This window comes from Cladophialophora bantiana (assembly GCF_000835475.1).
Source record: "Cladophialophora bantiana CBS 173.52 unplaced genomic scaffold supercont1.4, whole genome shotgun sequence".
Lineage (NCBI taxonomy): Eukaryota > Fungi > Ascomycota > Eurotiomycetes > Chaetothyriales > Herpotrichiellaceae > Cladophialophora > Cladophialophora bantiana.
This window is the reverse complement of record NW_015971578.1, coordinates 1,044,957-1,059,727: the sequence shown is the minus strand read 5'-3', so window position 1 is coordinate 1,059,727 and position 14,771 is coordinate 1,044,957. Positions and strand designations below refer to the sequence as shown.

Genomic DNA, 14,771 nt, shown 5'->3' with positions numbered 1-14,771 from the left:
TCGCGGATACATCCTTCACCAACCATCTATCTCCAACTCGTTTCCCGGTGCGCTCTACACCTTAATTCATTCTCTGGTGTAAGAGGCAGAGCATTTTCACATCTGAAGGTATCCATATTGAGCGCACAGTCCTTTAGTGTCTGGCGTCCAAAGCACCTCCAAAGCACCTCCAAAGCACCTCGTGATATCGCCCACCTCTCCACCTCTTACACCTGGAACTTCCCTCTCGATGAATACATTTCTGAAACACCATGGCCAATGTCTACGATGACCAAGAAGGAGGCGGCTTCCGTCGACGGAGACCCCGACCAATTACCGATTATGGCTCCTCCATGATTCAGTGGATGGGCAACCGAAAACCACCTTACAAGGGAAGCTATCACTATGAACAAGAAAGACCTAGCCAAAGCTATGTGATCGACATATTGCCGCCCCCAGCTCGAAGAGATGCCCCTGCTGAGTCGATACCCGTTCGCCATCTTCACACCTCACTAGGTAAATCGAAAAAGCCGGTGACGGTTGTGCGGTGGATGCCCGAAGGTCGTCGACTCCTTGCCGGTGTGCACAATGGAGAGTTCATGCTATGGAACGGCATGTCTTTCAACTTTGAGACTGTTACTGCTATGGGTTCCAGTTCTCTACGCGCTGCAGAGTGGTCGAATCGAAAGGATTGGCTCGTCGCAGCGAACGACGAAGGCACCGTGTATTATCTACAACCAACTCTGAACAATCCCCATCAATTCAAGGGCCACGATGCGCCAATTAGAGATCTTGCATTTGCGCCCTCTGATGCAAAGTTTGTCACCGCTTCTGATGACAACACTCTCAAAATCTGGGACTTCACCTCTTCCACCAACGAATCGACGTTCACAGAGCATGGTTGGGACGTAAAAGCTTGCGACTGGCACCCCACGAAAGGCCTTGTCGTATCGGGAAGTAAAGACCACAGCGTGCGACTATGGGATCCTCGGACATGCAGGAATCTAACCACGCTGCATGGTCATAAAAACGCCATCACGGCCACAGTTTTCAGCCGGCTTCGCGACCAGTTACTCGCTACAGCTGGCCGAGACGGTCAAACCCGCATTTTTGACTTACGTATGATGCGCGACGTTGCCATCTTGCGGGGCCATGAGAAAGGTGTGACTACGTTATCGTGGCACCCAATTCACCCCAGCCTTATTAGCACGGGCGGCGACGATGGCTCCCTACATTCCTACTTACTCACAGAACCTAATACACCCGCTGGCGTCTCTTCCACAATGACCTCGCCCTATGCATCATCAGACCCACGCTCCGCACCTGCACAATCAATCTATCCTGCCCACCGCATTCCTCACGCGCATGATTCCTCGATCTGGTCTATCGACTGGCACCCATTAGGGCATATTCTCGCATCGGGCTCTAATGACCACTATACGCGCTTCTGGTCCCGCGCACAGCCCGGGCAGACGACCTGCTTCAAAGACCAATTTCACCTGGGTGAGGAAGGGGCGGAAGCACAGGGCACATGGGATAGAAAGTTTGGGAAGAAGCAGGCGAAGGAGCTCGAGGAGCAAGAAGAGCAAGATGAGGCAGAGGGACTGGAGGATCAGGCAAATCAGGGACAAGCACCCGCTGGCGGAGGGTTGTCTATTCCAGGGTTGCCTGGTCTACCTGGTCTCCCTGGTCTCCCTGGTATAGGAATGAATGGAACGACGCAACCGATTCCCGGCATCGGTAATGTTCCTCCGCCACCATTATCTCTCTTGTCAGGGCTGCAGAGCAATGCTAGTGCAACTAGTAACCTGGGTCGGCCTTCATCACGAGGTGGTCAAGGCCAGACTCACGCGACGGTTCCTCCAATCCCACCATTCCCTCCCGTACCGGGCATGGACGCCGAATCCATTCAGCGCCTGTTCGCCTTGACCCAACAGCAGCGGCAAGCCGGTCAACAACCCCTACCAGGCACCTCCGCTGTACCGCCGATCGACTTCACGAAACTCAACCTGCCGCCCGGTTTCCCACCCCCTCCGCCGGTCGCCGGCAGTCAGATGCCGCCTCCTCCTATCCTCGGCTCTGCTCCGGCTGCTGCTGGAATTCCCGGTATTGGAGGAGGTGGAGGTATCCCGGGCCTCTCTGGCAACGGCGCAGGGGCACCGACAAATGCCACCTCCATCTCTGGTAGTACCGGAGGCGGCGCCGGTGGCAATTCGCGGAGGCGAGCGCCGCTGCCAAGCCAGAGCGAAGGATTCAAGGCCGAGCAAGCAAGAGGGAACTATCGCGTTCCACGATAGTAGTCGTGGTCTTTTTGTCGGAGGTAGATCGATCGCGAAGGTCATGAAGGACTATATACCCGCGCAGGACCAGAACCGAGACTGGCCCTCTACTCTACCCTACTATATGCCGAGCCACAGGCCAAAGCTCCTTGTCTCTTCAAGAGTTTGGCCAGCAAAACCAAAAAAAGGACCGACTCCCCCACCCCAACAAATTGAGTTCGAGACGTCCGAGGCCAGGTAGATTGAACGTGATGTGCGGGAAGTCGGGCTTTTGTCGGCTTCGGAACGAAAATGCGATGCGATGCGTCGGATCTTTCTATTCGCATCGTTGAAGCGCCGGGACAAGTCAAGACAGGATAAGTCGGGACAAGTCAAGACAGGATAAGTCAGGACAAGATAGGCGCATGTAAGACTTGGAAGGGCCAGGCACAATGAAAGCCACAGGAGGGGGCCAAGGGGTTGGCATGTGGTACGTAGTATTGCCGATTGCCAGGGAGGGAGCCAGAACAAGTCCCTCTTAGCACGGGGGTAATCGCTCATTGTACTCTGTAGTCCGTCCTACCTCTTCGCCAGGTGCTCGAGGTGTGCTCTGTCAGGCTAGTGCTCAGTTCAAACTTGCTCAGGTAGAGCCGCCTTCGCTCACACCCTACCCAGGATAAAATTGTATCTGGCAAATAGGCTTCTCGTTCGCGGGTAGTAGAGATACCTACAGTAGGAGCTCTTCGTCTCGCGACCTGGCTGAGCTACTGTGTACTCCCTATGGACGATCGAATAGGAGTTTCACCCATCAATGACCATATCGTTCCCGTGGACTGCGACTCCGCCTGCATCTCCGTGCAGGTCGTGATTGCCTCGTGAGGTCGGGCCGTCGACCATGTCGGTCATATCCATTGTCATTTGCATGTCCATGTCCATGTCATCGTCGCGGCCTTCCAAGCCTTGCTTGTCCGTGGTAGTAAAGAAGTCGTAATCTCCCTCATCGTCGCCCTCGAGCATCCAAATCCTCAGATCGCGATCCTTCCCACCACTCACGAGCAAGCCCTTCCCGTCCTTCGTCCGCCCAAAGTCCATCCCCAAAACCACATCCCGGTGTCCCTTGCCCCGCCAGAGAAGCTCTTTGCTCGTGACATCCCACGCCACGACATCCCCATCTTCACTCCCACTTGCCACGAATGCCTCCAATCTCCTCTGTCCGCTCCCACTTTTGTAAGAATAACTCCCAACTGCTCCGCTGAGACTGTAATCTTGGTTCACGTGGCCTTGATACGTCTTGACACATCTCCCTTCAATGTAATTCCACAACCTGACACAGTTATCTAACGTCCACGCAAGCACGAATTTCCCGTTCGGCGAGAATCTGACACTCGTGACGGCTTTGCGATCCTCGTCGACAAGCGTCTTGAGACATTGCCCTGTCCCGGCATCCCATATGCGAATCAATCCGTCGCCGGCGCAGGAACAGACCATAGTACCATCTTTTAAGAAGTCGACGCCACCGACGGGATCAGAGTGCGCGGGAAGGCTGCGCATCACACGGCCGGAGCGTACGTCCCATAGGAACACTGCTTCGTCGAAGGAGCCAGAAACAAGCATGTTGCCCTTAGGAGAGAAAGCGAGGGAATAAACGTAGTTGCTGTGACCCATTAAAGGTGAGGGCGCGATTGGGAAATCCGACGAAAGGGGTGACCAGAGGAGGATAGACTTGTCGTCGCCGGCTGAGGCAAGGGTATAGGGTGGTCCAACTGGCGACCAAGCTATTGCGTTGACGCCTGCCAGATGCGCACGTAGAGTGCGGATGTGTTTAAATGATGTTTCAGGTGTTGGGTTTGAGGGGACGGAGTAGATGTGTATCGCATTGTCGGCGGACGCGGTTGCCAGGAGAGTCATGTCGGGGGAGAATTTGATGGAGGTGATTCCTCGAGCGTGGGCACGCGGGATCGTAACTAGAGGGGTGAAGGTGAGAGACTTGGGCTTTTCGGCTGGGCGAGGGATGGGTGATGCCGACGGAAGTCTGGAGCGAGAGTGTGAACGTGGGCGATCGAACGAGGAGTCATATGTTCTGGATCTCGACCTTGACCTCGACCTCGACCTCCGCCGTGACCGTGACCGTGATCTCGAACGGGGCTGGTGCTCTCGCCCAGATTCGTACGCTGAACTTGGGGTTCGGGACTCGCTCAAACTCCTCCTGGAACGCGACCGGCTGCGACTTCTGGGCCGCCGTGAATTGGGTGTGTCATCGCGACTGACGTTTCCGCTCCTGGAACTCGAGTATCCTCTCCCTCTCCTCGCGTCTCGGCCAGAACGGGCGGAATCTGAATGGCGCAGGGACTGAAGATGCGATCTTGGCTCGGCCGTGGAATTTCCGGATGAGAATGAGTCTTCGCTTGACGTCCGGCGCCGTTTGGAGGGAAGGTCTTGGTCTAAATCCATGACTTGGTCACGATTTACCAGTTAGGACACGGTGGAGAGAGAGAGTGTGTGTGTGTAGTTGTCCACCGTTCTCAATGCAGGAGAGAAATTGAAGTTGACAAGGGGGCAAACGTCACAAACTCATAATCGGCTACAAACATGCCGAGCCTTACTCGGCATTATGTCTAATGTGCGGGGGTACTATTTAATATTCGCTCGGTGGGGACACCAGTCGTGCCCCTTTTGGTATATCAAGTGTTAGTAGTCGAAGGTAGGCATACACGCCCGTTTCCACGATCAAGATTGCCCATAATCGCCCTGCCTCTGATGCTTTTACCTGCGCCTATCCTTATCTATGTGGCTGTTGGTAGTTCTAACCACACGCCCCATGATAGACCACTCAGAGTGTGACGGTGCTCCGATGGTAGTACAGCTCCGGGGATGTAGGCAATATGAACAGGCACTTTCGATTTCACAAACCCTAGTCAACGCCTAGGAAAAACACCTAAATAAGAGCCTGGGAACTTTACATTGTTGGTCTCAAAATGAAAGTAAGAGTTGCTTCCAGTCATGGCTTGCTGGGAGGCCATGAACAAGTCATATCTGATTTCCTAGAAATGGACTCCAATCTCCACAGAACGACACCTTCTTCTCTCGTCGCACTGCTGCCTCAATCCCTCTGTCCCATCAGAACCCAAAACACCACGGTAAGAATCATCATGCCCGCAGACACGACAAACCCAATCCAGCCCACGGCAAGACAGTACGCAGCCACCGACAGACTCAAAAACACAAAGGCCAGACACTCCAGCAACATGAGCCACATTCCTCCCAGGCCCAGAACAACAATCCCGAAGACTACCGACCTCTCGCCAGCCGTGCGATTTCCCGCCCCGCCCCTCCAGGACTTATACCCCCTTTCAAAGGCATCTCTCACATGCTGTCTGTGGAAGGCCAATGCCATACTGGTAACTGTTGCCATTGCCAGAGATAACAAGAAAAACAACCATGCAAGAGCGATAAAGACCTGGATTTCGCCAAAGTATCGCCGCGGCCCACCGAAGATGCCGACGGTGGTGGTGAAGGTGATGAGCGAGCCGAATGTGGAGAGAAGAAAGGTACAGGGAAGGAGAGTGTCGAGGAAGCGGAGGGCCGGGGGGTCGGTCGGATCCGTGGCCATCTCGAAGCGCTGCATTTGGCGGCTTCTTCCAAGTCTTTTGCGAATTGGTTGGAGTCGAAGATCCTTGGATAGAAAAGAGGGATGGTGCTTAGAAAACGCGAAGACGGGGGCGATGGCTAGGGCAGATTCCTCTGCATTGAAGTCCGAACAAGCTCCTTCGGAAAGTTACTCGGAGCGTACTGTATGTAGGGTCGGTGCGCCGATCCAGGAAGGGAAGAGGCTCTCGTCGTTTCCAATAGCTATGAAAATTGCGGTATGGAGAGCGAATTCCGCAGAATCTCAATGCGTCGTGGATGGCAAGTTCCGTCGCAAAAGCTAACCCCCCTTCCCAGTCCAAGCAATTATGCACCAGGCACCTTGTAAACGAGTGCCGCGGGGTATACTGTGCCGTAGCCAACGAGGCTGAGGTGCGAAGAAAAGCAAAAGGGACAAAGGCAGAGAAAAATGGAAAGGAGAGAGCTATCGCAAGCTGCACTAGCTTTTTGAAAGAGTTTTAAGAGCTCAGGAAATGGTCGAAGCGGGTAGACAGACAGATAGACAGGTGCAAACAGGAGTAAGTCATCGAGAATCTAAACATCCAGAAGGGTTGAGTGGAAGCGGGAGGAGGGCGTGAACCTCATGACTTATGACGCTTCATGGGGATCCAAACAACCCCCCCCCCCCCCCCCAAGTCCCTAGGCAACTTGGATTGAATCAAATCGAAAACCAAAACCCCATAACAGCCAGGGGGGCATGGGAAGGTGTAGTGCAGTGGGTGGGTGCATTCAGCCTGCCCCTTCGAGTTTAACAGCAGGTAATGGAAATCGGGCGAGTGGGCGCAGACGAGGGCAGGGGCAATGGTGGCAATGGTGGCAATGCAAAGGTAAAGGCAAAGCTATCCACGACAAGTTCCTAGTGCAGTCGGTCCTTGTTTCAAGAAGCGTTGTCTGAGCCAAAACTTGTTTTCACGACGATGATCGGCGCCGTCCGTGGCTCATCACCTGATGCCCTCTGCCGGGAAGGCGGAGTTTCGAGATATCAAATCAAAAGAGGAGTCCAACGGACACCTGGGTTCAAGAGGAGCCTAGGAGCGAACTAAGGGGCCACACATGGAAGGGGCTTGGAGAATTCATGGCGTCTCTCCTTAGTGGGCACAAGACTTCGGATGTGTCTCCGCCTTTGAAAGGTCTTGATATATATATAAACCTACTTGTTAGGCAGAGACAGGTAGACAAGGCTGAGGTGGATACTGGAGATGGAGGGCGAAAATCCTACTCTATGTACTGTACCTCGTCTTACAGAGAACGAACCACGTGTACGAAGTACTTCCGTACATAGCAAGAGCTTGGGAATCCAGTGGCTGTAACATGTATGATTGGCTAACCTGAGCAAAGTGGAACAGTATCTTTTACGTTTGTTGCTGCGTAGGTACTATTCAAGAACAGTAGTTATCATGGTTGTTATTCTGTGGGTTCTGTGTACCTAGGGACATGGGTGCTACCAATGTCCTTAATTTCTACTCTATACTCCATATAAGTAAGCACAAAATTGACGCGGAGGCTAGATGAACACCCCCTCCAGACATTGAGTGTACTGACATGAGCATTAATTACCAAAACATGAACTATATAGTGCAACCTTGTGAATCATTGTTCACCAGCAACAACAACAACAACAACAACAACAATAAAACTCATCAGCCGCTCATTAATAATACACAACCCATGTGCATGCTATATCCTCAAAAGCATCATGTTCAAGGAGGAGCAATTCCAGGTCCCAGGGCTTTGTTTGCCCTTTGTCCCGAGAAATGATCAAAAAGCAGGAAAACGAAAACCACCAAACCCAAGTTACCCAGAGGGCAACAGATCCTCCCGAATTTGGGCCAGCAAGAATCAATAAATCGGTCTTCCCTCGTCCCACCTCCTGACGCCCACATTTGATTCGTTTTCCACTTTCCCCACACCATCACCACGGCTGCTCCCTTCTGCAGTCCTTGCATCAGTAATCATCCCGCCTGACCTTCGTCCCTCCAGTCCCGGCGCCAAATCCAGAGGTCCAATCCACTCCCAGACACGACTCCACTCGCCCGTCTTCCCTCCTTCCCGGGTCGAAGCCCTGACATTAGAATTCCCCTCCACAATCTTCCTCACGTTCTGCCAGACACGCTCCCGCTCTGAAGCACTGAACACGTTTCTCAGCACATCATCTCTCAATTGGCCGGCGCTGATAAACGGTTCCGAGGCGCGTGCATCCTGATTTAGAGCCGCCTGCGTCGCTAATCTGTCCAGCGTGGTAGCCACTAACCCAGGAATTTGTGCGGTGGCTTGCTGATAAGATATAATCCTGTGACGACCGTAGACTGAAGCCGATGCAATCAAAATCAAAATTGCAATAGGGATTCGATTCTCTGTAAACGCTCGGAGAAGGGATCGTCGGACGGCGCAGGCGAAGGGCAGTCTGGCAAGGGAGGAAGACGAGAGGAGAGTTCTACCGGATCTGCAATTGTTGGAAGACGGGAACTTCAGTCAGTCAGTGATTCGCAAACAAAGAGAGGGGGAGATAATGGGCGAGAGAGAAGAGATGAGACTCAACCCTACCGATCCTGAGTGACCTCGACCTCATCTCGCGCCTTAATATCTCCAAGCGCACCGCGCCATAGCTCTTCGAACTCCTGCTCCGTCATTCCCTTCCTTCTCATCTTCGACACTGTTTGCTTGAGGTCCTCTTCCGCAACCTCCAACTTCGGTGCTGTGGACTTTGCCACCGTCTTAACGGCCTCAGTCTCTCTTGAAACCGGACTTGACGAGCTGGTGATATCTCCTCCACACTCATAGGCGGCTCGCCTTTCTCGAAGCTCCTCGATGGCTCGGTCTGCCACTGCCTTAATTCGCCTCTGTTTCTCGCTGTCTGGTTCACACGTTGGTGGCAGCGGTATCAAGCCGCCCAAGCTTAAGGGATGAGGTTTGAGCACAAAATCGCTCTCACATTCTACCTCCATGTTCGGGTAGCATACGGCATGTTGCGGACAGGGCTCACACTTTGGCTGGAAGTTCTCATGTACCCAAGCGGGGATGTGTGGATTAGAGGCCAAAGACCAATTGGGCTCCCCCACCCCACAATACCCGATGTTGATCTTCTCTCGCCGGTACCATGCTCCTAGAGCGGCGAGCACGGTCGTCATAATGGCTAAAGGAGCATTTTTCACTACCGCATTCGGTTCTTTCTTCTTTTTCCGTCTTACAAGAGTTGAGGTCCGACTCGGCATTAGTTGTCCGTTCCTCTCTTCTTCCGCAAGTTCACGGGCAGCATCGGGTGTGAACTCTTCTGTAACAGCGACTCCGTCTTCGGCGTCAGCAGAGCTTATTCGAGAAACTGGGAATAAGAGCTCTGAGCGCGATGGAGTAAATTCTTCTGATTTGATGGGAGGCGAAATTGTCTGCCCGCGTTTTGTGGTACTGCTTGATGTCAAGGACTTCCGTGTCCGAGACGTCGAGGACTTCCGGTGATGGGAAATCGACGGCGAACTGGATCCGGACTGGAATGGATTGTCGTCAGAGAATGGACTCGCTTCTGCTGCCTCGAGCGATTTCCTCTTCGATTTGCCATCTGGTGCTTCAATCTTAACTGAAGGCTCCAGGACAGGCTCAGAGGGTGCGCTCTTTCGCGGTCTGCGGATGGTAGTTTTCTCCGCTTCTGGTTCAGTGTCAGACACGCGAGGTGTTCTGGTAGTGCTTCTTCTGCTGGGGGTTTTTGTTCGCTTGGAAGTGGACGGAGCTGGGGTGGCAGTGTTGCCGGCATTGAGGTCCGACTTGCTTTTCCTGCTTCGCGGCGTTTTCGGAGGGGGTGGAGGTGGCATCAATTGTCTATCATCATCTTGGTCGCCGTCAATTGTCTCTGCTTGACAGCTGGGAACATCCGTTATGCCTTTGCTTGTGCGCCGGACTCTAGCTTGCGCACGTAGCAGCTTCTCCCTCCGTGGTAGGATCTCTTTCTCTAAGATTTCTAGCAGTTGACCCTTCTTTGCTGAGGATGGATAGTGGACATTTTGCGCAACAAGGATTGAACGTATGCGAGGGATAGTAAGGCTGTTCAGGTCGAAGCCCGATTGAAGATAGTATAGGTCGTCCTCCTCGGCCATGGTTATGATAGAGGCCACTGGTTTGCGGATGATCGAGGCCAATGCGACCAGTACCGAATGTCACGGAAAGGTAGTTGCAGGCGAAGGCGAGGTCAGGCGCAATTTGGAAACACTAGCATGAAGAGAGGTTTTCGAAGAAAAGAGAACAGGTTTTCTTTTTCTTGAACTGGGCAACGTAGAACTGTCAGGTTCAAGATGTAAACAATGGCGCAGTGGGGGTGGGAGGCATCTACCAAGTATGTCAAAATGGGTCCACTACCTCGTGGCGGAAATCCAATCAAACGTGCTCCTCGGTCTTCGTCATGTGACTCCATGTGACTACATGTGACTCCATGTGATCGGCATCTGTGTCGAGCCTGGAAGTAATCCGAAAGATGAACCAAGAGTGCAAGTAACAGAGATTACCAAACAGGCTTCCCATCGTCTTGATCAAAGCAAAGCCTGTTTATCCCACAAGTGAGTCTTAGGCTCTCTAAAGTAGCATCATCCTCCGGACTCTTGTCTTCTGCTCATGATAATAAGAAAGTTGAGTTCCTCAGCTAACATGATAGGTCGTGATCCATATTCATACAGTAGGCTCCCAGAGCCGATGCATAATGCCATAAGACATATTAACATGTCTTGCAATGCTCCGTATATGTCATGATATCCTACACTTCACCCCAAGCTCCACCGCTCGCCAGGATGCTGCCACTTCCGACGCTTCCACCAATGTCCCAGTAATTCCGACTGGAGCCGCTCCTCACTAAGGAGGCTTTCCTGCTGCTCCGCACGCTTTCGCTGGCGCAGCTGCTTGCAGGTCTTCGAATGCTCGTCCTGGATTCACGTCGCAATCGCACAGGAGATCGTTGAGCCCGGGCAACGAGTGGATGATGCTGGCGTATGATCGCCGTCCGAGTGGCCGCGTCTTCAAGAGGCTGTCTTGAGGCCTGAGGAGATTGTGTAGACGACCTGCTCACGAACCTGTCTCTAAGGTAACGGAACACCATCTTTAGATCAAGCTCTCTCTCCCAGTACTCCCGCTCCCGCTGAAGACTCATAGATGAATCGAGTGGTGACGTGGTAGAGACCGGGTCCTCCTCGAAACCCCAATTCTCAGCATGGGCCAGATCACGTACGGTGGGCGGAAAATTAGGTGTCATTCCGGATGAGATGGTGTTCTTCACTGAGCTTTCGGCGGGCGGTGGCGAAATTTGCGATTTTGGTCGAGTTGCGGAGACTGGCATGCCAGCATAATCAGGACTGCGGGAGTAAGTGGTGAAAGCCCCTGGGTGTGGTGACAGTTGATGCACCAAGACACCCAGTTCGCGGGCAATGCGTTGGAGAAGTTTGTCCCTCCACGTTGAGTCCTCCAAGGCACGCCCTTCGGATGCCAGCTCAGGTATCGGCCGCAGAACATGGCTGGAGGACGGCCGGCTCTCATAAGCCTCCTCTGGGAGACTCTCTCCAAATATCACCGACAGGAGAGGTTCATCAATGCCGATAACATCACGGATAAACTTTCTTGTGATGCGGCGCCAGAACGGCTCTGACTCCTCTGACTCCTCTGGCTCTGCAGTGGGCCTGGGTAGATAATCACTCTGCTTGGGTGTTGTTCCGAGCACATCCTCGTTGATAGAGGCTAGAGTCTCTTGATAAGTGGACTGGCGAGATCCCCTCCTCAGCCGTCGGCGTGTCTCCCGTTCCACCTCGTCCATCAATGCTTGGCTTTGCTCCATCCGCCACTTCTCTATCCGCATTCTCTTTTCTTCGCTCGCCTGCGCTTCAATCTCGTCTATCGTATCGAGTCTCCTCTGCACGCTGGAAGGTCGCCGGTGATGTCCGTCGTACTTGCGTTTTGGATTATACGCTTCATGCTGCCATAGCTGTTCGAGGACGGGAGGGCTCGAAGCGGGGAAGGTTCCCAGGCCGTCGTGGGTCGGTAACACCGCTCCCTGGGTCTGATTAGAGATGATAGGATACAGGGGAGGTTCTCTGAATGCGTGCAATCCATCGTCAAGGCTGTCGAGTTCGCCATCTTCCGTAACGTCTTCATCAAAAACGGAGGACTCCAGTCTGCCCGACCGCCCAGCAGTGTTAAGTGATATATCGCTCGCTCTTGAGACCCCTGCAGTCTGACTGGTTTGGGTACGGGTGATGGTTGACTCTGCCGTGCTCGGGGAGAAGAGCACCCATTCTTGGGAATCTTCTACTGTTGGACGTGGTAGTTGGGTCTGGGACGAAGATTCTTGAGATTGATTCGCATTGACCACAATGGGCCGCGGCGCCGCGGACTGTTGGAAGGCCATATTTCCCAACCCGCGGACGTACGGGTGGGCCGTGCTACAGCGAGCACGAGAAGTGGCCGTTCTATGGAAGGATCGAGCTGAGGATGGTAATTGCACTGGAGGATTGAGTCAATTGACAAAAGACGGTGCTTGTCTTTGTGTCGTCGATATCCTTTGTCGCTGCAATGGCGTGTTTTTGAGCCCGTCGGAATCAAAGGTGGAAGTCCAGCTCCGATCAAGGAGATGCACGAATGGGTTGTATGCTCCTTTCCGGCAATTCAATTTCACGAGGCCGACGATATGGTAGCAGAGAAATCAGGATTGGAGAAAGATTATTGCCAGTATGGACAGTGTTAGACGAAGTATGGGATGAAATGAACAAAGGGAGAAGGGTTTGTTGGCAGAGGGATGGGCAAGCAGGTTGTACGAGTCCTTACAACTCGCCGGTTTGGTTGAGTGACACGTCGAGACGAGTAATCGACAGATAGAGCAGCCAGTGCTGCAAAAGGATGGTTTAGGAGGAGTGGCACCTATCACCAGAGTGGTGGTGAGGAGTGAATGGTGAGTGGTGAGCGGCGTGTCCCAGCTGTCGGAGAAGCCAGCCGCAGTGTGACAGCATGACCACAGCTGCGGATGCAGGCGTGAGTGCATGACGAGATGCAAGATTTCCTTGGGGGCCACCGAGAGGCCCTCATCGTTATCATAGGGCACCCATAGGGCCTTGCAGTGAGGATAAGCCCCGGCCAACCCTGGCCAACGTTCTGCTCCCGGCCTAGTCTCCCTTGCCTCTCCCTCCCTTCAGTGGATGAGATACAGTTATGAACCCAGAGATCTCCTATCTGCCGCCTACTGGTTAAACATGCCACTCTGACCCTGTGCCCTTGTCTTTCCTGGTACCGCTACCAAGCCAAGTTGGTTACGGATTCAGGCGGCTTTTCTGACTAACAGCCGCCCGAAAAACCACGCGACCCTGTTGGAAATCCTGACCTTCCGCCCTTGTGGAATATCACTGCATCGTATACTGGCAACCTCGCCCTGTAGTGAAATGGCTCCTCCTGATGAGGCAATTCCGGGCGAAAGATTAAAAATTACCATTTTATTCTTCCTAAATCCTCCGCCTTCAGGCACGCAATCTGACATTCGGATTGTAGCATACCTCGTGGTGAACTTGTGGGGGCGCGAGTCCGGTCACGGGCGCCGGTCAGGATAATACCAGTTTAGCCCGGGATGAGCATCAGGTTCTAGCATTGCCACTCGTTCTTTGTCGTCACTTCATGTACTGGAAGGGGCCGCTAGGGGTGATACTACATATTAGCTCATTGCTGTTCAGTGGTGTCGGGGGTAGGGGGTTCTGTCAGTTCCCATTACAGGGACTTTCGTCACTTTCAGCAACATAGATACATGCAGAGGTGTCTACGAAAAACAGGGTTGTCTCATTGAGTCACTGTCCATCATTTTGCGTCTATCATGATCAGAAGTATCTCGAAGAACTTCCTGTAGTCCGACGGAACCCATTTGCCCGGCGCAAGGCGCATTTTTTCATTCCACAGAGTATCGTTCTGAGACCTTAATGTTTGGCTCAATAATCGATACCCCCGTTCCGTGGAGCTCAAACTACTCCGATATTCCACTTGTGACCTCTGGATTTGCACCTCGCTCGCTTCACCCCCCCGAGTCGTAACATGAAATCTATGCCTCAGCGGCAATCTCGCTACCACCCTCGTAAGCACCAGGGAATCGCTTCATGTTCTGCTCAATATTGCCCTTGTTCCTCAAAAATTGGACATATGCACCGTCAATCAAAACACGTCCCTCCTGCTTCAGCTTGACATACTCCTCACGTCTCAACGGTGTGAAACCCCAGTTCTTGCTGACAATGATCTTTTGGCGACCGGGGAATTTGTACATGGAACGTCGTAGAGCCTCGATAGCGGTAGCACGGTGAGCGTCTCGGGTTCGGACGGACAGCAGAATTTGGCCAATGTTGACACGAGCGACGGTGCCATTGGGCTTGCCCCAGGCTCCTCTCATCCCAGTCTGAAGTCTATCGGCACCAGCGCAGGACAACATTTTGTTGATGCGCACGACGTGATAGGGGTGGGCCCGGACACGGAGATGGAAACCTTCTTTACCTGCGATCTTGACAAGATACCTGAAGGCATTGTTAGCCAGTCTTCACATTTGCTTGCAACATAATTGTAGACGTACTTGTTGGCGCAGATACGGGCAGCTTCGAGGGCTTCGGAACTCAGTTGTTCGTACTCATTGGAAACCATATGCACGCAGAGAGGGAACTCGTCGACATTGGCACGCTTTCGTCCCAGGTCGAAGATACGGATCTTGGGGTCAGGTACACCACGGTTGAATCGAGACTTGGGGTAGGGCTGCGAGGAATTAGTACATCGATCGCACATTGCCGCAAAATCGTCTGCTCACCTTGTTCTTGCAGTATCTGTAGCATCTGGCAGGTCTTCTGGCCATCGTGAAGGTTGTACAGAGAGACTAGCACTTCTTGCGAACGATATGATCGAGGGGAA

The 14,771-nt window shown here is 53.0% G+C and overlaps 6 protein-coding genes across 6 annotated transcripts; 1 reads left to right on the top strand and 5 right to left on the bottom strand.

Annotated features, from left to right (window-relative positions):
- Window positions 1-251: 251 nt before the first annotated feature.
- Window positions 252-2,276, top strand: Z519_03162 (uncharacterized protein; the record flags this gene model as incomplete). Its single annotated transcript, XM_016760914.1, has 1 exon — window positions 252-2,276. The coding sequence occupies one exon, from the start codon at window positions 252-254 to the stop codon at window positions 2,274-2,276; it is 2,025 nt and encodes a 674-aa protein (XP_016622764.1).
- A 762-nt stretch (window positions 2,277-3,038) lies between these two features.
- Window positions 3,039-4,688, bottom strand: Z519_03161 (uncharacterized protein; the record flags this gene model as incomplete). Its single annotated transcript, XM_016760913.1, has 1 exon — window positions 3,039-4,688. The coding sequence occupies one exon, from the start codon at window positions 4,686-4,688 to the stop codon at window positions 3,039-3,041; it is 1,650 nt and encodes a 549-aa protein (XP_016622763.1).
- Window positions 4,689-5,337: 649 nt separating this feature from the next.
- Z519_03160 (uncharacterized protein) lies at window positions 5,338-5,847 on the bottom strand (the record flags this gene model as incomplete). Its single annotated transcript, XM_016760912.1, has 1 exon — window positions 5,338-5,847. One exon carries the CDS (start codon window positions 5,845-5,847, stop codon window positions 5,338-5,340), a length of 510 nt encoding a protein of 169 aa, XP_016622762.1.
- A 1,874-nt stretch (window positions 5,848-7,721) lies between these two features.
- Window positions 7,722-9,967, bottom strand: Z519_03159 (uncharacterized protein; the record flags this gene model as incomplete). The annotated part of the gene is made up of 2 exons (XM_016760911.1): window positions 7,722-8,325; window positions 8,427-9,967. 2 exons carry the CDS (start codon window positions 9,965-9,967, stop codon window positions 7,722-7,724), a joined length of 2,145 nt encoding a protein of 714 aa, XP_016622761.1.
- Window positions 9,968-10,617: 650 nt separating this feature from the next.
- Z519_03158 (uncharacterized protein) lies at window positions 10,618-12,255 on the bottom strand (the record flags this gene model as incomplete). The annotated part of the gene is made up of 1 exon (XM_016760910.1): window positions 10,618-12,255. One exon carries the CDS (start codon window positions 12,253-12,255, stop codon window positions 10,618-10,620), a length of 1,638 nt encoding a protein of 545 aa, XP_016622760.1.
- Window positions 12,256-13,923: 1,668 nt separating this feature from the next.
- On the bottom strand, window positions 13,924-14,715 carry Z519_03157 (60S ribosomal protein L10-A; the record flags this gene model as incomplete). Its single annotated transcript, XM_016760909.1, has 3 exons — window positions 13,924-14,386; window positions 14,443-14,618; window positions 14,671-14,715. The coding sequence occupies 3 exons, from the start codon at window positions 14,713-14,715 to the stop codon at window positions 13,924-13,926; spliced, it is 684 nt and encodes a 227-aa protein (XP_016622759.1).
- Between the last annotated feature and the right edge of the window lie 56 nt (window positions 14,716-14,771).